Source organism: Macaca nemestrina, chromosome 4 (genome assembly GCF_043159975.1).
Source record: "Macaca nemestrina isolate mMacNem1 chromosome 4, mMacNem.hap1, whole genome shotgun sequence".
Classification (NCBI taxonomy): Eukaryota; Metazoa; Chordata; class Mammalia; order Primates; family Cercopithecidae; genus Macaca; species Macaca nemestrina.
In genome coordinates this window covers 154212930-154233607 of record NC_092128.1, presented here as the reverse complement: position 1 = coordinate 154233607, position 20678 = coordinate 154212930, and the positions used below count along the sequence as shown (strand labels likewise).

Genomic DNA, 20678 nt, shown 5'->3' with positions numbered 1-20678 from the left:
CTGAGGTTGCAGCAAGCAGAGATCGCACCACTGCACTCCAGCCTGGGCCACACAGCAAGACTGTGTCTCAAAAAAAGAAAAAAAAAAGTGTTTCAATCTAAAGCTCAAACTTAGAAAACTTACAGATAACTTAGCAGTGACCCCTACTGGGTTATCTACAACACTCCAGCTAAGCTCTAGTAAACAATAAAAACACAGAAGCTAAAAGAAATGCTTGTAATGCTACCAATGACACTCTTTTCAACTCAGTCTACGAAAAACATGTACTTTTCTCATCCGAGTCAATAAAAAGTGAACTGTGATTTAAAGGAACCTAGTTGATACCTGCATTTTGTAACTGCAATCCTAATAAAAGGCAAAATACTCCTGAGACCTAACTGCAGTAAACGCTAGCAATACAGAAAAAGTAAAAACTAGAAAGAGCAAATGGGAATACCAAGAATTGTGTGTCAAAATGTCTTCCACACAGACTCGTAAATAATTCCTATCAGCTCAAAAGCAGACAAACAATAGTGCTCCGAAAAATCACACGGGGTGGAAGCCTGCCCCTCCCTTGCTGTGGGAGGACTGTTTGGTTCCATGAAACTGAAGAGTAGTTTGCACCTTATAAAAAATTAATTGCTAATCTTCTAACTCAGCCGCCTCCGCGAACGAGATAGTATTGTGTTGCAGCCTCAGAAGTTAAATGCTTCCTCTCCCAAGTAATTACTGCTCTTACTCTACCTTGCAGAGAGCCTCCTCCCACTGAAAACCAAATCCCAGAACCTGCCAGGAGGTGCTTGGCTCCCAGCAAAGGCAGGCAGGTCAGCCGTCCTGCAGGCTGGTAAGCCCTTCTTGCCAGAGTTCGGCTGGGAGCCATCAGGTCTGAAAGAGAAGCTGTCAGCTGATGGGCTTCATGCCCGCACATGTGCTGAGTTCTGCTCAGGCTAAATGGATGGCAGCTCCCAACAGAATCCTTTCAGTGCCAGCATCGGGCTGATCAGCTCACAAAAATGCAGGATCCAGCTGCATGGCACCATGTGGCCAGCCAGATGGATGGAGGTTATTGAGGGCACAGCCCACCATGCTCCAGGATCAGCCAAGCATTCCAGCAACAGGGCCACAAATTCACTGGATGCCCTTGGGCCAGTCAGCTCCTCCCAGAACCCAGCTTAGTCCACAGGATTGTGAGGAAGAACAAATGAGACACTGATTATCAACGGGCTTTGTCAACTACACAGCAGCTCTCTAGAGCCAACCACCACCGTCACCAGTGCCATCCTGCCAGCAAAGTGAAGACCCTCTTGAGAACAGGGTCTGTCTTTAAACAAATAAACTCTAGAGGCTCTTGTAAGCCACCTGTTTCCAAACCAGGAAAAACGTCTGGCCTTCATTCCCACCAGCGTCATTCATATCCAACAAGGCTGTCTCCAACTAAGATACTCCTGCAAACTGCTCCTGGGCATCTTCCAACTGACGCACCTGAGGAGGCCCCCCTGCTGTTTTCATTGTTTAAAGCTGTCTGTGTGTGCACTACGTGGGCAGGCTGTGCTGTGTTCGTCACGGCATCGCCAGAGCCAGCCTAAAGCCTGGCAAACAGCAGGTCTCCAAATAAATGTTCAAATGAACAAACAAAACGAGCGTCTCCAAAACCACAGTGCCACCCACGGACACTGTGGTCACAAAGGAACTCCAAAACCACACTGCTACCCACAGACACCGTGGTCACAGAGGAACTCCAAAACCACAGTGCTACCCACAGACACTGTGGTCACAAAGGAACTCCAAAACCACAGTGCTACCCACAGACACCGTGGTCACAGAGGAACTCCAAAACCACAGTGCTACCCACAGACACTGTGGTCACAAAGGAACTCCAAAACCACAGTGCTACCCATGGACACCGTGGTCACGGAGGAACTCCAAAACCACAGTGCCACCCACGGACACCGTGGTCACGGAGGAACTCCAAAACCACAGTGCTACCCATGGACACCGTGGTCACAGAGGAACTCCAAAACCGCACTGCCACCCACGGATGCCGTGGTCACAAAAGAACTCCAAAACCACAGTGCTACCCACGGACACGGTGGTCACAAAGGAACAGGCATTCACCTGAAGGGGAAACAGAAAAACAGGGGAAGGGTCTGGCCTTCAACACAAACCATCTTCAGAAGTCAGAAGACCTCCGGCCAGGGCTCCGTGCACACGGGAACAGCGCAACTCAACTCTAACTCACTGCAATGCGACTGACTCCACTGCTCCTGCCCCATGAGGCTCTCAGCTGACAAAAGGAACCACCACCCGCCCTCCCCGACTTTGGGACCGCTGAAACCTGCAGCGGTTCAGACAGCCCCAGGGACTTCCACCAGCAGGGTCCCCCGACTTTGGGACCGCTGAAACCGGCAGCGGTTCAGACAGCCCCAGGGACTTCCACCAGCAGGGTCCTGCCAAGGCGCCAGGTCCTCATCCTGTGAATTCAGCAAGGAAAGAGACCCCTTCACAATGGCAGATGTATTCCTCCCTGATGAAGACCTTCTGCAGCTCCTGTGACCTGCAGGATGTGGTCTAAACTACCCTCAGGACAGATCCCTGCCAGCCTGTCCAGCTTCTGCCACACCCTAGGAGAACCGTGGTTACAACCAGCTGGAGCCACACAACACTGCCCGAACACGTAGCCTCTGGCCAACCCACGTGCTGCCAGCACCCGCCCTGCCTGGAACATGCTGCCAGTCTCTCAACTGTCATCTCTTCAGGAGCCACGCTTGACCCACCAGACTTATGCCCAGCTAGATCTGAGAGGACTGGAAAACAGCCCCTGACTTACAGCTGTATCCCCAGTACCCAGCACCAGGCCTGCACACCTAAGTGCTCAAGAAGTGCTCACCAGTGAAGAAGAGGAAGAAACCCCACTGCTCTGGGGGCTTCTAGCCTCTCCTGACTCCTCCTCTCATCTCCAGCCCCGACCCACGCATCACGCCGCTGATGCCTGGTACACACGACGTGCACTGCACGGTCACCTTCTTCCTGCACACGGGGGCCCAAGGTTGGACACAGGCACAACGAGGACTGGTGGGCTGCAGAGCTCTCTGACCTGGTGGGGCACTGGCCCTCAGGCTCAAAGCTACCCACAAAAGCCAAAATCCCTCCAGACTCGGGCCAGCTATCTGCTCCTCCTGCTCTGCCACTCCCCTAGGCCGGCTCATCCCAGCCCCTCACTGGGCAGGCCAGCCCTAGGGCTCCTCTAGGAGCCACATTAGCCTGACACGGGCTGCTGTCTGACACCTCCTTCTGGCTACATCACTGACACTTCAAACACACATTCCCAAACAGAGTTCACAACCCCTCCCTGCCTGAGAACCAAGACCGGTCCCAGCCCCCAGGTCCCAGCCCCGGGGTCCCAGGCCCCAGCCTGTGACGGACCCCATCTCCCCACACCCACAGGGCCCATCAGCCCCTGCTCTAGGAGCCGGCCTGGGAACAGGCCCAGGATGGGGCAGCCACACCCAGCTCTGCCCCACGAGCGCGCCCGCCCATCCCGAGGTCCACCATGAGTTTGGGTTTTGTTTTGTTTTTTGGGGGGTGGGGGGGCAGTTATCTTTATATATATATGTGTGTGTGTGTGTGTATGTGTGTGTGTGTATATATATATATATATATTTTTTTTTTTTTGGGGGGGGGGACAAAGCCAGGTTTATTGTTCTGGGTTAAACCTGTGGAGGCAGGACCTGGGAAGGGGCATGGGGACAGATGAAGTTGGTGACTGTATCTTCCTGGTCACTGCTGGGTTCTCAGCACCCTTGGCCCCCACTCAAGTTCTAGATGAAGCCCAGTGCTGGGGGACGGGTCCTCTTCCTGACAGTGCAGCCTGTGGGATCACTTGTAAGATCCCATATGGAGGTAGGGGATGGGGTGTTGGCCTGCGCTGGGGCCAGCGTCCTCAGGAAGGTGTCTCAGAGGAGGTGGCGGCAGCCGCCCCATTCTTCAGCAGTGCCACGGGCCTTCAGCAGTGCCAGCTTCTCGGGCAGGCTGCTGCTGGCTTTCATCACCACGTCATGTTCGATCTTCTTCTGGATCCCGACTTCTAGGTTCTTCTTGAACTTTTGCTGCTGCACACCATGCGCCTTCTTGGGAGCGATAACACGACGGCCTTTTCTCGGGCCCCGATTCTTTTCAGAGGCCGCCGCTGCCGTCATGCTCTTTGCGGGCTTGTGCGCCTGGAACTTGTGCTGCCCCTGCGCCATGATCCCATCTTTATATTTTTATTTTTTAAAATAGAGGTGGGGTCTCACAGTGTTGCCCAGGCTGGCCTTGGACTCTCAGGCTCAAGCGATCCTCCCACCTCAGGCTCCCAAAGTGCTGGGATTACAGGTGTGAGCCATGGCACCCAGCCCAGCGTGGATCTGTGCCAGGAAGAGCTAGCCGGAGCTGACCAGCCCCACGGAAGCTTCCAGACCGGCCGCCTGCTCTCATCTCCCAAGAGCCCGCCTTGGCTTCTGCCAGCCATTCACACTCTCCACAGGTTGCAGCCAGGTACACACCCCCCTTCAATCAACAAAAGCACTGCCTGAGCACCTGGCCTGCTCTAAGCCCAGGGCTGAGACAAAGGGGAGCCAGCCACACACAGCAGCAGGAGCACTGGCATCGCTGGAGCAAGGAGCCCACACGGCCGTCCATCCGGGAGAGCAACAGCGCTCTGCGGCAGGAGGCTTTCAACAGAGGCCAGTGCTTCCTGGGGGTCAAGAGCGCGGAACACACTTCAGGCCCCCTCTCCAGGCTGCAGGTCCACGGGCGTCCACGAGACAGACACTGCCTGGTGGGTCCCACTCAGTTCTCCTGCCAGTGAGTGACTCTACCAGGGAGGCCCAGAGCCACATGCTCCTGGTGGCCCCTACTCCTGCAGGGGTTAAAGCAGGTGCCCACGTACAGTTCACAGGCACGGGCCATCAGGCTGGGCAAGGATGGGCGAGGAACCAGGCCCCTGCCCTTTGGGCTCACGAGCTCCAAGCTACCGAACAGGGTTCCAAAGCTCCAGGACACACAGGCCACAGGAAGCCGGCGACCAGTCCACAGAGAGACACGCTGTGGGGCCCGACAGGCTGAGGGCAGGCAGCGGGTCCCCCCGTCACAGTCCTCCCAGCCTTGCCAGAGTGCACTGGGGCCTGTGTGATGCCAGCCTGAGAAAGACGCACAACCCCAATTGCACCTGCAGGGAGATGCCTCACAGCAGACCTCTGCCAAAATGGCCTTTCCAAAGCGAGGAAACTGAGCCCCGGAAAGGCCACAAGGATCAGAAATGGTCTCACTGCATCTTCCAGGTACATTCTCTAGGCCTCTGGTTTTGGCCGTTTTAAACGACGGCATATGGACTAAGGAATGGAATACCTAACTGCTTTCCAAGAAAGGAGTGTGCTACTTCTGGGTCACAGATTCCACACGTTCACCTCTCTAGCCCTCACACCTCACTTGTCACAGCCAAGACTCCTAGGAGGTCCCCTGCCTGCTGTCATGAAGGATGTCTGCAGCCCGGTGCGCCACCCCCACATGCCCTGCACGTGGCAAATCACTCAATAAGGACTGCAGTGAACACTTTAAATCATCGATGGTTTTCTTAATCATCTTAGAATCACTCTGCTACACGGATGCCCCTGGAGTTTTGATTCCTGAATCAGCAGTCTTCCACGCCGCGTCCTCGCCCCCGCAGTGCCCCGCCTGGGCAAGGGCAGAAGTGCCTCCCAGACGGCAGCAAGCAGACGAGGGCCAGGCCAGGCAGACACACCGGGCAGCCACTGAACTGCTGGGCCAAGACCGCCAGCCTCCCAAACCCAGAGTCCTGGTCCTAGGAGACGGCTTTCTCAGCTGCAGCCCAGGCTCTGCGGTAAGGCCACAACCCAACCCACCACCCACCCAAGTGCTTCCCAACACCACGCTGACCGGCAGGGCCCACGTGCCGTACTGTCCAGGTCAGCTGGACCAGTCCCCAGCTTAGGGCAGACAGTGGAGCTTGAATAAAAGGGACAGGAGAGCCCCCTGCAGTCACTGGGGACAAATCCCCCAGAGTTCCAGGAAGCCACACTCACAAAGGCCCAAGGGCAGGGGACGGGTAACTGCCCAACGCTCTCCATGAGGCCAAGGATCTCAGAGCTCTTCCCACGCATGCCCATCATCCTCCACCCACTCCCAGGGCGCACCCTCGACAGGTGGAGGGTGAAGAGCGGAAGCAAGGCCTGCCGGCCAGGTGTGCACCACCCTACACTAACATAGCATGCAGGGTGCCCACCCAACCACTCCACACCTGCCCCGGGCCACCTGCCACCCTGGAATGCGGGGTGGACACCTGCGTTCACCTGGAACCTCTTCCCCACCTCATCTACGTCCTTCTCAGGACTCCCCACCAGACGAAAGTCTCATGGCAACAGCCTGATCTTGTTCTCCAATGGGTCCCCGACACCGGGCACCAGGCCTGCACACAGGGGGTCTAAGGAAGGCTTGCTGGCCTGGCTCGGACCCCTGCCCCTCAGCACCCGGCCATGTAACAGAGTCCCAGGGTCCACACACAGCTGCTGGCAAAGGTCTCTGCATGCTGCCCAGATGAGACACGCACACGGTACTTCTGACCATGGGAGGTCAGAGCTCTGCACCTGGGTAACAGTGGAAACATCATTAAACAAAAGCCAGGAAAGTCAGATCACTGAGTCCACATCAGCCACCCCACAGGCTGGTGCTGACTGGCTCGTGATGAAGTGATCATCTCACAGCACTTCTGTTAACACAAGCCCGCTGTTCCCAACACGGCTCTGCACAAACGGCACTACCGCGAGGACCACCTGCTTCATGCACACGGCCCCCCGCAGCCACTGAGCATGAAAAGGCCGGTCCACTCCTCAGCCCAGCCTCCCCTCCTGCCTGTCCAGCAGAATCAGGGCACCTGTTTCCAGGAGGCCACACCAGTGAGAAGCGTCCAGGGGCTGGGAGGAGCGGGATACGGATGCCACCTGATCACAGGTTCCAGGAATTCAACAGCTCAGGATCTCCTGCTCCTCCCAAGAACCCAGGCCATGCAGGGTGGGTGAAGGGTGGGAAGGTGAGTGGTCCAGGCAAGACCAGCAGCTCCTGACACAAATGACAGCTACAGCTGGCCGTAGGGAGTGACCGCAGGTGATCCTGTAGAGGTCACACCTCACAGCCCCAAAGCTGACGTTGAAGAGTGTCGGGTAGGAGCTGTGGAGCTGCCCGTAGCCTGCCTGAGACCCTAGCCCTCCAAAGGCCATGGCACTGTTGGGAAGTCCTCGGAGAGAAGGGCAGGCAGTGGTGGGCTGCCCACGGGAGGCCTTCAGCTTCTCTGCCTCTGGCCCTTGGCTGGCGCTGGCTTCAAGTCGCCTGTCAAAATCCCCCTCCTACCAGCCCTGTCACAAAGCTGCCCAGACCCTTCCTCCATTCCAGGCCAGGGCACCCCCTACTCTACCTGTAAAAGTAGGGACCTGGACACCTTGGGAGCCCTTAGCCCACAAGGAGGGGCCGGCACATAACAGGACCCCAGTAAGCACCCATGAGTAAAAACCAGCCTAGAAACCACCGGGGATGCCACTGCCTCCTCTAAAATAAATCCTGGAACCTACAGTAGCCAGACTTGTCTAAAGCCTGTCACTATCTAGCCTTAGACTTTTAAAATCAATTTAAAAAGAGGCCTAGAAGTAAAAGAGCTGTATCTACAAAGCTTGGAGAAAAGCCCCAAAAAGTGCTCCGAGACCAGGTGAGACCCAGAGCGTTCCCACCCAGACACGCCGCGGGGCACTCAGCTGTCTGTGCAGCCAGGCACATGCCGGCGTGGAGCCCCGCGGTCTCTTCGGGGAAGCACTTCTCTCACCTCTCCCTACGGGGTTCCAACACCCACAGCACCGCCCCCAGACTCTGACAGTCTCCAGCCGGCCCCACCCAACCTGGAATGAAGTCCAACAGGGCAGCGTGAGCCTGTCGGCGCTGCTGGGAACACCCATCTGAAGCTTTACAAGGGGGCGGAGAGGCACACAGGCTGCACCCCAGCCAGGGCCGTCTCCAAAGTAAGGCAGCTGTCAGGAAGCTCTCTGCTGGCCTTGCTTTGGGGGTCTCACTGGGATAGTGCAGTTCGAGTAACCCCAGGGGGTCCTGTCACAGCAGCCAAGAGCGCTGGAGGCTCAGCCCATACATCACCACCAACTGCAAGGCACAGAGATGCCCTCGCTCAATCCTCCACTCTTCAAAGGCTCAGCACGCGCCTACTGCACGCCCGGCACAGGGGCGCTAAAGGGACACCCCGGCTCTTAACTCACAAAGCTCAGGATTAAGAGGAGGAGTTGACGGAAAACCAACACAACCCCAAGGCAGAAAGCGGCCAGGACACAGCCACAGGAGGAGCTGGGGCTGAGAGGAGGAGAGATGGCAGGCACCGTGCTCAGATGCAGCTGGGAACCCGGCCCATGTCCCGCCTCGGCCTGCAGCTCCGGACGAGGATGGAGCTGGGAACCTGGCCCATGCCCCGCCCTGGCCTGCACCTCTGGAGGGAAGCACGCTCGCCACTCTCCAGCTCCAGGGGCCTGGGACCTGCACACCAGACACACAGGCCTGGGGCATCCTTCTCCCTCCAGATTATGGGCTCCACAAGAGCAGCTCATGGTGAACGAATGAGTGAACAAATGAACAAACCAAAAGGGGTAACGCGGCCCAGACCCCGAGGCATCCGGCATGCAGGCCCAGAAGAAAGGGCTGCGTTCACACAAGTACCCAGAAGGCCAAATGCTTCTCCCCTCCTCCTCCCATGCCCCGAAGAAAATCAAATTGGCGCCAATTAAAAGGGACCAACATACCTGACAGTCGCCCACCTTCCCAAGCACTACCAGGGCGTCTGGTATTGATCAACGCAACAGCCGGGTAATTACAAATCACGTGCACGGTAACTAGGATAATAAAAGTGTCCGGGCTGGTCAATTAGACCCTTCCTTGGAGGAAAATCATGCATCCCCTCACTGTCCTCCTAATTGGCCTCACACATCAGGGAAGCTGGGCCCTGAGACTTGTCATCTGGCCAGTCTATAGATGTTTTTGGGAAAATGTCCAGGTCAGCACAGACAGGTGCCCGGCTTTGACTCCAGAGGATGGGTCAGCAGTTCCAGGTGGGCACAGCTGCCAGGCCTCTGAGCTGGCAATGCCCACCTTCCACCTCCCCAGTCTAGCCTCCTCTGCAGCCCTCCTCAGCCCCCCTCAGGCCTGGCCCTGCTGACAGGTACAACGCCCAGCCGGCGGGGTGGGAAACGAGGCCAGATTCAGGCACAACGGGACGGGCAAGGAGCCAAAAACAGCGGCATCTTGGCCACGAGCAAATGATTTCCTCCCTAAAGTGGGGGTTTGGCTGCAGGACTTGACACCCACTCCCTTCCTATTTCATAGGGTCCCCCTCAGTGGGAGCTGCTAAATGACATTTCTGAAAAGCCAAGCCTTTGAAGATGCCTGCTCTCCTCATCGTACTGTGACTTCGAGGTGAATCTCTCTAGAAACGTTGAAAGCACACCACCCCAATTAGGTGACGGCAGTCACACGCCGTGACGGGAGCGCACAGCAGTCATGCTTTCCGGGAGGGCGGTATGGCACCAGCTATCAGTCTCAAATGCACATTTCTTTTAAATTAAAAATTCTGCTTTTAAGAATTTACCCAACCAGCATAGCATGGCTAATTGGGGGAAAAAGCTGGAAACACCCTAAGTGTCCATCAACAGGGGCTGCTGGAGTCTGAGTCCGTCTGCACTCTTTAAAGTAGTTCAGCAGACCAGCCTGTGCTGGTGCCAAAAAACTGTCAAAAACTGAGTGAAAACAGTTGCAGAATAAAACTGTGGAAGGAGCCCCAATTTTAAAAGGTGATGGGAGTACATAAAGAGCTTGTATGCACACACATTTCCAGAACAACACACAAGAAACTCATCAGGCATTGCCTAGAAAGACGAACTGGGGCCAAGCACAGCATGCCCTGCCGCCCGCCTCCGGGGCAGTCAGTTCTGTTCTGGAACAGTTCCCCAGGAGTAATGAGAACACAGGTGACGATGGCCAGGAAGCTGTGACACGGGGCACCCAGCCCTGAGAGAGGTCACCAGGGAGGGAAGGAAAGGAAGACCACGTTCCACTTTTCATTCCATTCATTTGCATTCACGTAGCTTGTTCTGCTTTTAATCAAATGTAAAACTCCTTGACCCCCTGCAGCCTACACCTGACCCCACATGCTGCCACTCCTCAAAGCACTCGTGTGATGTGCCAAAGACCCAGGAGGTCCAGGCAGCCATTGTCTTAGGCCTTCCATAAACTCAGGGGATGGGTCCCTCCCCAAATGAAGGCTGGCTTTAAATAGCACCCCCAGGCCACTCTCCAATTCAGTCCAAGTCGCCACTAAGGAATTTTCCTTCCCCTCACAGCTAATCCGAACAGCGGACCACTTGCTGTTGACAGGCCAGCTTGGGTGAGGTATAATCACACACGTGAACCGTTTCACAACAGCAGTGTCAAGAGCTTTGCTGCATGTACACCTGTGCAGCTGTCACCTCCATCACGTCAAAAGGTAGCACCCCATAAGGCCCCAAACATATCCCAGCACAAGACTCCAGGGATCACTGACCTGCTTTTTGTCACTGTTGCTCAGTTTTACCTTTTTTAAAAGTTCAAATAAATGGGATGGTATAGTAAGTATAAACTCAGTAACTGTGGCTTCCTTCACTCAGCAAGAGATTCGTTCATGTTTCCAAGCACAGCCGATGCCGCGTGTTACACTGCGTGGAGACGCCACGGTCCACATACCCCTTCACCTGCTGACAAGCATCTGAGTTGTTCCTGCTCCCAGACTGTTAGAATAAGGCTCTTACAAACATTCCTGTACAAATCTTCGTGAGGTCGCATTTTCTCTTGGGTTAAATACCAAGGAATGGAACTGCCAGGTCATACCGTAAGTGTGTACAAAGCTACCAAACCACTTCCAAAGTGGCCGCACCATTTCCTACTCCCAGGGGCAACGTTTGACAGGCCTGGCTGCTCAGCATCTCTGCCAGCAGTCAGGACGGTCAATTTGCTTAATTTTAGCCATTCTGTTGGGTACACAGTGGTATTTCACTGCGGTCTTGAAACCATCTTTACAGAATTTTAAGTACTGAGAGAAATCTACATTACTGACTCCATCTTGCTTTTAACCTCATAGGAGCAATCCTTTTTTTCTTTTCTTTTCTTTTTTTTTTTTTTTTTGCTTATTCTAATGCAGAGGCCAAGATAACTATGAGAGGAATTTAGTTTATAGTTAAGCTTCAAAGCAAGGAAAACTGACACTCCCTCTCTGTTTGGAGATTAAGGCCACATTCCTAAGACCGGCATTACTACAGGGGCCTGAACTTTGCTAAAGAACAGGCCCGGTTAAGCCACGACCTTCCCTGCTGACTTAGCTTGCTCTTCTACGGTGCCTGCTGCCCGGAGTCCCGTAACCAGACATTGTGAGATTCGGAACTTCCCTAACGGCTCCTGCAGACATCACTGCTGCAAAACCTAAAAAACTGGTCTTTGAGATATTTTTCAGATTTAGCATTTCAGCAGATCGAGAGATGCCACCGGGACCTGTGACCCCATCTCCCAGGAACTGACTCAGCTGCATGAAGACAGTCCTGACACCCCTATGACTGCATCCCCAACACAACCAATCAGCACTCACCACTCCCTAGGCCACTGCCCGCCAAAACACCCTCAAGCCCTCGCCTCTGAATTCTCAGGCAGACAGATGTGAGAGTTATCTCCCGTCCACCTCCCTTGGCTGGCTCTGCAGTCATTAAACTCCTTCTCTGCTGCCACACCTGCCGTTCTCGGCACGTTGCCTTTCTGGGCAGCAAGAAGAACCCTGTTGGGCGATTACAGTCTTAATTTGCATTCCCTAATAACTAACAATGTTGACCATCTTTTCATGTCCTTATTTACCATTTGTACACCTTCTCTTGTAAAGTATCTGTGAAAAGCTGTGAAAAGCAGGCCAGGTGCAGTGGCTCACACCTGTAATCCCAGTGCTTTGGGAGGCCAAGGCAGGCAGATCACCTGAGGTCAGGAGTTCAAGACTAGCCTGGCCAATATGGTGAAACCTGTCTCTACTAAAATACAAAAATTAGCCAGGCGTGGTGGTGCATGCCTGGAACCCCAACTACTTGGGAGGCTGAGGCTGGAGGACTGCTTGAACCTGGGAGGCGGAGGTTGCAGTGAGCCAAGATCGTGCCACTGTACTCCAGCCTGGGCAACAGAGTGAGATTCCATCTCCAAAAAAATAAATACATAAATAATAAAGTATCTGTTAAAAGTCTTTTGACCATTTTTTAAGCTATGGTAATCTTACTAATTCGTAAGAGTTCTTTCTGTATCCTGGAGCGCGTCTTTGGTCAGATACATGTTAATATCTCGCAAATATTTTCCTAGTCTATGGTCTGTCTTTTCACTTTGTGTCTTTTGAGAGCAGTTTTCAATTTTGATGAAGTCTAACTTATCAATTTTTTTCATGTATGGTTCATGCTCGCTGTATCGTAAGACCTCTTTGCCAAACCCTAGCTTCTAGAGTTTGTGACTTTCACACATAAGTCTATGCATCATTTGAGTTAAATCTTGTGTCCAGCAGGAGGCAGGTGTCAAGGCTCATCCTCGCCACAAACAGCCTACTGGTTTACCACGCTTGGTGAAAAGACTCTTTCTCCCACTGAATTACCTTGACACTTTTGACAACCATCAACGCTGAATTCTTAAATCATTTCTGAACTTTCTACTCTGTTCCACTGATTTACGGATGTCTACACTTAATACCACACTGTCTCAATTTATGCAATTTACAATGTGTCTTGAAATTGGCCAGTGTAAGCCCTATAACTTGTTCTTTTTCTAAACTGTTATTGCTATAACAATTTACAGGTGCTTTATATTCCCATAGAAATTTTAGAATTGTCAACCAGGCACAGTGGCTCACACCTGTAATCCCAGCACTTTGGGAGGCCGAGGCAGGTGGATCACCTGAGGTCAGGAGTTCAAGACCAGCCTGGTCAACATGGCAAAACCCCGCCCCTACTAAAAATACTAATAGTAGCCAGGCATGGTGGCATGAGACTGTAATCCCAGATACAGGGGAGGCAGAGGTTGCTGTGAGCCGAGATGATGCCATTGCACTCCGGCCTGGGCAACAGAGCGAGACTCCATATCAAAAAAGAAAAAAGAAATTTTAGAGATCGGTTCATCACTTTCTGCTGGGACTTTGATTGGGATTATGTGAAATATTTGGGTCACTTTGAGCAAACTGCCATCTTAACAATAATGAATCTTCCAATACAAGAACACAGTACCTTTATGATACTCTGAAATACATATTTGGTCTTTCCGTTCCCTGACATACATGCAGCTCTTTATCTGGGGTGAGAAGAGAGTCTTTTGGGAACTAATGAGCTGACTGCCAGTTGGCAGCCCCCAGGCAGCTTCAGACAGGGTGGTCATCCGAAACACCGAGGCGGGATGAGAGGGTTGGGACTCTGAGTCCCACCCCTCAACTTCGGAGGGGAGAGGTGCCGAAGGGTGAGTGGATTCCCAACAGCCAGTGGTGTAATCAATCATGCCTCTGTAACGAAGCCTCCACAAAAACCCATAAATAAGGCCAGGGTTCAGAGCTGCACACACGGAGGCTCCCGGAGGGTGGTATGTCCAGAGAGGGCACGGAAGCTCCGCGCCTCTCCCCATACCTCACTCTACCGACCTGTTCACCTGTATTATTCGTAATGTCCTTTATAACACATGACTAAACGTAACAAAGCATCTTCCTGAGTTCTGTGAGCCACACTAGCAAATTAATGAAACCCAAGGAGTGGGAAGTACGAGCCTCATTTAATAGCCTATCAGTCAGAAGTACAGCTGACGTCAGTGACAGGGGAAGGGAAGAAAACAGCAAAATGAAGGAGAGATGCCGGCCCACTACTTGCACCTGGAATCTGAAGGGGGCATAGACGTGTGGGACTGGGCCCCGACCCAGCAGGAGCTGATGGAACTCCAGGTGGAGAGTGTGCAGATGAGGCTGCAGGACACCCAGCTGGTGTCGCCTGGAGAACTGCTTGGTGTACGGGAAACCTTCCAGTATCTGGTGTCAGAGGCTGTGTGAGAGCAGAGGGGCAAAGAGTTCATTTTTCCTCTTACAATGTCTCCATTTTTCTACATCAGGTGATCTTTAATGTCTCAGTTGCGTCTTAAGCCTCTCAGTGTACAAATCTTACACAGATTTTCTTATATGCATCCCTAATATTTCATGGACTTTGATGCCATCATGTGTGGTATGTACTTCCAGTGGCTCACTGCTAGCATACAGAAACGTAACCTATTTTGGTACATTGTCCTTGTAACCTGTGACCCTGTAAACCTCACGGTTTAGTCCTACTGGCTTGTCATTGATTCCCTGGGAATTTCTATACATAATTATGATGTCTCCAGGTACAGTTTTACTTTCTCCTTTCCAGTCTGTCCATCTTTTCTTTTTGCTTCCCTAACTATAATGTTGAAGATCTCCAGCACAGTGCAAAAAGGGATGATGGGAACAGACATCTTGCCTGGTGTCCGTGTCAGGGATGCAGTCAGTCTCACCTTGTATTATATCAGCTGTGGTTTTCTGCAGGTGTCTTTTACCTGGTTGAGGAATTTCTCTTCTCTTCCTAGCTTGCTGAGAATTTCCAATCACAAACAAGTTTTGGATTGTTACAAATGGTTGTGCTGCTCTCCTACGGAGATGGCCTGCACCCCCTTTCATTCTACTGAAACAGGTGATTTTCCAAAGAGAAGCACCCTGCATTTCCAGATGGCCTCCAGCCTCACGCCATCTTTCCCACTGGCCTCTCTCTATTACTCCTCCTCCTCCTCCTGTGCCCCTGAGGTCTTGCCTAGATTGACACATACCTCAAAGGCTGTGTGCTGGCATCCACTTTCCTCACCCACAAATCATTCCCCAAGACAGATCATGCTCCTGGGAGACCAAGCTGATCACATCGCTGCCTCCAGACACACGCCTCGCACTGCTGCTAACTCCCTCAGCCCAACTCCCAACACCCTAAGGGTGAGGGTGTCCACACCACACTCCCGGCACTGGCATCCTGCCCTTCCCCACGTGTGTTCACGCAGTGTCCCTCCCTGCCTGTGACTTCAAAGTCGTAGAAACTAATATGCCCCCAGGCCACATGACCCCGTGTGCTGCACATGTCACATGTGCCCAGGCCTGTGTGACACATAAGGACCTCGTGCCACAGGGTCTTCCCATGGTTTCACTGATTCACCCCAGCCAACTCACCCAGCCTCCTCTCCTAAGACCTAAGAAGCCCCACATGGGGAAGAAGGTGACCAGGCCACTCTCTCCTAGGGCTCAGCCAGGGTTCATCCAAGCCCGGGGCGAGGCTGAAGAGCCCTCTGAGGACTGCAGGACATCAGCACCCTGTCCTTAGGGAAGGGCCTGCGCAGAGGACGTCTGGCCTCAACGCCAGGATCTCACAGCCCACGGGCCTGAGGGCCCCAACACACCGGTCAGAAACAAGGCAGACATGGGTCAGCCAGAAGCACCCCCTGAAGGCAGTCAGGAACAGCGGCCAGAAGCCCCTCACATCCCCATCGACCCAAACCCCGGTGTCAGCAAGCAAGTCCCATGGTGGGACAACAGCAGGTCCACCAGGCCAGAGAGACCCAAGGGAAGCCGCTGTGGGAAGGATCACCAAGGCAGGGGCGCCACCTAGTGGCAGCAGCTCCTCTGCACCCACGGGGCCGGGGCCTCGGCAGGCCCCAAATCCCAACACAGCATGGGCCCGGAGGCACGGAGACGCCAGCCCAGCCGGCACAGGCCCAGGGCACTCCCAGCCACAGAGCCCTCTGCTTCCAGGACATCTGATGTCACCTCAGGTCCCCATGGCTGGGAGGAGGGGGATCCCTGAGCTCACCCACAGAGGCACACATGTCTCCACACACGAACGGCAAGTGCACTCAGCCCTCCCATGGGGACCACAAGTGGCATCTGTGGCACCTGTGGCACCTGTGGCCCCCATGGCCCCCACAGTCCCAGCTTCTCACCACATCTGTGTCCCTGCTGCCCACTTCATCACCACATTCAATGTTGCCAGACATGGGCTTCCAAAATCATAAGACCTGCCCAAACCTGGTCCCTACAATCAGAAAAGCAAGCCCAGGGCATGTGGGGCTTACCCAGAAATGCACTTTGGTTTTTGTTTTTGTGTTTTAGAGACAGGGACTCACTCTGTCATCGGAGTGCAGGGGTGCAGTCACAGCTCACTGCAGCTTGACCTCCTGGGCTCAGGTGATCCTCCCACCTCAGCCTCCTGAGTAGCTGGGACTACAGGTGCGCACCACTGAGCACAGATAATTTTTTCTTTTTTTTTGTACAAACAGGGTCTCAACTACGTTCCCCAGGCTGATCTCAAACATCTAGGCTACAGCAATCCCCCGGTTGCAGCCTCCCAAACCACTGGGATTACAGGTGTGAGCCACTGTGCAGAGCCAGAAACGCACAGGGTTACCAAACCATCCCGGTGATTCTATGAGCTGTATTCAGGACCGCCAGCCTGCATTCCCATGGACTGCGACATAAGCAGCACCCCCACTGATGTCGACTGTGAGTCACCCGAGATCAGGCCCTGATGCAGACCACACTCAGACAACCGCCCTGTGGAGCACAATGCGGTGAGCGGCGGGAGCCCTGAAGGGGCCCAGGCACGGCAGGCAACCCAGCACATGAGGAAACCTGCCCTCTACCAGGCCCATGGCCAAGGCCAACGCAGGAGACCAGGAGTCGACCCCCACAGCGAAGACGGTTCCATCCGCCTTCCTGGCCATCAGCCTCCGGCTGCTCAGAGAGGACGCTCACACCAGCCCTCTCCAACTCACAGGGCCCTCCACAAACAAAGGATTGCGTCGGATTTTCACACGCAGTGGGGGAGAAGAGCTCCATGTCTCCCTTTCAATAAAGGGAACACTGGCCCAGAGCAGCACAGTGACTTGACACCGGTTTTACTGTTGCGAGGAGTGGGAGGGTGGGTTGAATCAAGCCTCTAAAGCACTATCTGTTTTCCTCATCAAAGCTGCAGGACACCACACATGCATTCCACTTGCCTCCCGCCCACTTTTAAGCCGGTGGTTGGCACAGGCAGCCCACCTCCACCAGTCCTGCAGACCAACCCCTCCTCTCCCTCATCCAGGGCCTGGCCACCAGGGAGGGCAGAGTGAACACGGAACACACAGGCAGGCAGCACCCCCAGGCCAGCTTGCCCTCACACTGGCCACACCCAGGCAGCACCCCCAGGCCAGTTCGCCCTCACACAAGCCACGCCCAGGCAGGGCGCTCAGATGCGCGAACAGGGCCGAAAGGAGCAGCAGTACTTTGTAACCAACCAGAGACAGCAGCCAGCTGCGCCAGGGCTACGTGCCTGACTGACACCCAGTGCTCCAGGGCAAACTGCACACTTGACCCTCCCACAGGGCCAGGCCCTCAGGCACGTGGGGGCCTCTGATGTCCCTTCACAGGAAAGAAGTCACGAAGGTTTCATCTGGCCAGAGTATTCCTAGAAGCAGAAGGGTCACCTTCCAAGCAATTAATAAGCCCAGAGAACAGACAGAAGCACAAAGCATTTAGGCCCCACTGAGGCGGCCCTACAGAAGCCTGTGTTCTACAGGGGGAGCTCAAGAGGAGACAGCAGCCCGGGCCGTGCTCTGACTTAGCAAAGCTCAAAGAAAATGAAAGGGCACTTTCAGGTGACAGAGAACTGAAGCCAGTAATGCTGATGAGAAGGTAGTGGAGCCCAGGACTAGCAGTCGGATGCTGTGGTCAAAGATAGCTCTTTCAGACAGTCTCATTCTCAGCTTAGTCTCCAAGAGCATCAGGAAAGACAGGCAAAAAGCGGGAAGCCTTGAAATCTCACAAGCAAACACAAGAGGCTGCCTCGGCACCAGCACCACAGGCCCCAAGCCCCGGGCTCCGATGGCTCCTTCAAAAGCACCACTCCTGTACCTCCTGGAGACCTGGCGCACACAGGGCAACCACACAGAGGGGTCCAGACCAGAGGGGTCCAGACCAGGAGGCGGTCACCTGCAGGGGCCCAGCGGCTGAAGGGCAGGGGCCAACTGAGCAGCTGCTGGAGAAAGATGAGCGCAGGGCCCTGGGATGGATGGAGCAAGACAGACAGGACCAGACCTGGGAATGGTCCTGCCCTCTAAGAATGCCATCCCCAGCACCCAGGGTGGTCCCCCGGCAGCTCCACCCCACATCCCTCCACCCACATGCTGGCACTCAGCTTGGCACAGACTGGCTGAAGAGGCTGCTACAAGAACCAGACAATTGTCTTCCACTATGGTGGGTGAGAACCATTTGGATCTGTGTTCCTGCCCAAACCTCATGTTGAAGTGTAATCCCCAGTGCTGGAAGTGGGGCCCAGTGGGAAGTGTTTGGATCGTGGGCGGATCCCTCACAGCCTGGGTCTGTCTTCATGACAGGGAGTTCTCATGAGATCGGGTTATTTAGAAGTGTGTGGCACCTCCCTCCCAACGCTACTCACACTCGCTCTCTCTCGCACACTCTCTCACTCCTGCTTTTGCCACGTGGCGTGCCTGTTCCCCCTTCACCTTCCGCCACGACTGAAAGCTCCCTGCGGCTTCACCAGAAGCCAAGCAGATGCCAGTACCACGCTTCCTGTACAGCTGCAGAAGCGTGAGCCTATTCCACCTCTTCCCTTCATAACTACCCAGTCTCCAGTACTTCTTCACAGCAATGCAAGAACAGCCTAATACGGTGGGTTTTTCTTAATTCTAAAAACTCAGTTCATCTCCACTGGTTACAGTTCCCTAATATGAATGATTTCCCCCAAAAGCAATTACTTCCTCAGTATACACCAAAAAGAGTCTTTTCACAAAGCCCACAATGCAGGGCAATCAGATGCCTGCCACTGGTTTGCTGTGGATATTCTACTTCTCAATGAAGATGTTACTAAGGCTTCAGCAGGATGAGTCGCCCGGCTCCACTGCCCCACCCGCTGGGAAAGGCCTCATTAAACCTGAGCAGCCGGGACAAACACCCCCCACCAGCCACAGAGATGCCTGGCTGGAGACAGTGCCAGGGAGCCAGAGGCTGGCTCTGCTCTTCCCCGGCGACCCTTCAGAGAAGGCGGGACCCCGGAGGCACCTGCCCCTCCCTACCTGATACTCAGGCCCGTGGTCTGGTCCAGTCTCTCCCAGCTTTGCAGCTTGGCCAGCAGCCTCTGAAAAGACAACAAAAGCACGGACCCCGTCATTGCCTGCCACAGGATTATCACATAAGACTGACAACAACGACCACGGCGCTAAGTCCCTGACCTCTCCGGAGAGCCTGCCCTCATCTCTGAGCTGAGTGCTACATGCTCCAAGTCTGCCCGGACGCAGCCGGGTTATTATTCCCCAACTGCAAAAGCCACACTGGTGCTTCCTGCCTCACTCCTTCCTGGCCCTGTAAATTCAAGTACACACCCCAGCAAGCTAAATGCAACGTGTGGCTGTGGAGGGAGAAGGCAGACAGCCCCAGAAATGATCCTGGGGTTGACTGTGCCCCAGGGAGCAGCCTCAGGTGCTCGAGCCATGAGGACTCACCCCTCCCCCATCTTCCAGAGGCTCCTTAGGGAGCCAGGCCCTAGAGCAGACAGACTCAGTCCTGGAGCCAAACTTCCCCCCATCAAACAGCAGACCAGGACCAACAGGCCCCAGGAGAGGCGGGCAGCCACCCTGGAGCATGGAGGAAGGTGACATCACTGCCTACAGGCCAGCGTGCCCCTGTGTCACACACCTGTCCCATGCTGAGCAGCACCCCAAAGAGGTCTCATGGCCCTTCCAGGATGGAAGCAATCTGAGAGCAGGGACTCTGTGCCTTTGTTCTGGCCTCGCTTCACCTCCACCCAGTGCCGAGCACCGTGCTGTTATCAACGCTCCACTCGGCAAGTCAGGTATTCTCAGAGCCCCTCCTACGCGCAGGCACACGCTTGACTAGTAACTATACAACAGCCAACGCTACAGAACATTCACTACGTGCCAGGCACTGCTCTGAGCACTTCACATAGACTCAAGTGAGCCTCACAGTCCCGACGAGGCAGGCACCAGCACCGCTCCTCCCTGTGCAGATGGGGAGACAGACAGGGCGGCGAAGGAGCTGGCCCAGGGACGCGGAGAAGCGCAGACGGGGAGACGGACAGGGCGGCGAAGGAGCTGGCCCAGGGACACGGAGCAGCGCAGATGGGGAGACGGACGGGGCAGTGAAAGGAGCCGGCCCAGGGACGCGGAGCAGCGCAGATGGGGAGACGGGCAGGGCGGCAAAGGAGCTGGCCCAGGGACCAAGCACCCAACCACGGAGTGTAGCTTGAGAGCCCCAACTCTTCAACCATCAAACAATAAATTACACAGCGGCCAGAGAGAAAAAGGATGTCGCGTGGGAGCTGTCTTTTCAGGCTAAGCTCCTATAGAACCCAGCACCTGAGAGAAGAGTCCCTGCCGGACACCCCCGCTGGCAGGGAGCCGCCTCACCGTGGGTCACAGGGCCAAGGCCCCGAAAGGACTCTGGCTGTATCGCAGCTCTGAAGAGGGCAGAGACCCACACCACCCAAGGGGGACTCTGCAAGTGGCCAGCCTGACAG

At 54.7% G+C, this 20678-nt stretch overlaps 1 protein-coding gene and 1 pseudogene across 10 annotated transcripts in view; both read right to left on the bottom strand.

The window, feature by feature from the left end:
* The window catches only part of LOC105483405 (mitotic arrest deficient 1 like 1), a 419765-nt gene that overhangs the window by 380841 nt on the left and 18246 nt on the right, over nt 1–20678 (bottom strand). For all 10 annotated transcript variants that reach the window (XM_011744271.2, XM_071095438.1, XM_011744266.2 and 7 more), the window contains exon 10: nt 19219–19280. In XM_011744271.2, the coding sequence (XP_011742573.2) occupies nt 19219–19280 (62 nt within the window). The remainder of the gene's footprint in view (nt 1–19218; nt 19281–20678) is intronic.
* On the bottom strand, nt 1977–19205 carry LOC139362964 (leydig cell tumor 10 kDa protein homolog pseudogene; annotated as a pseudogene).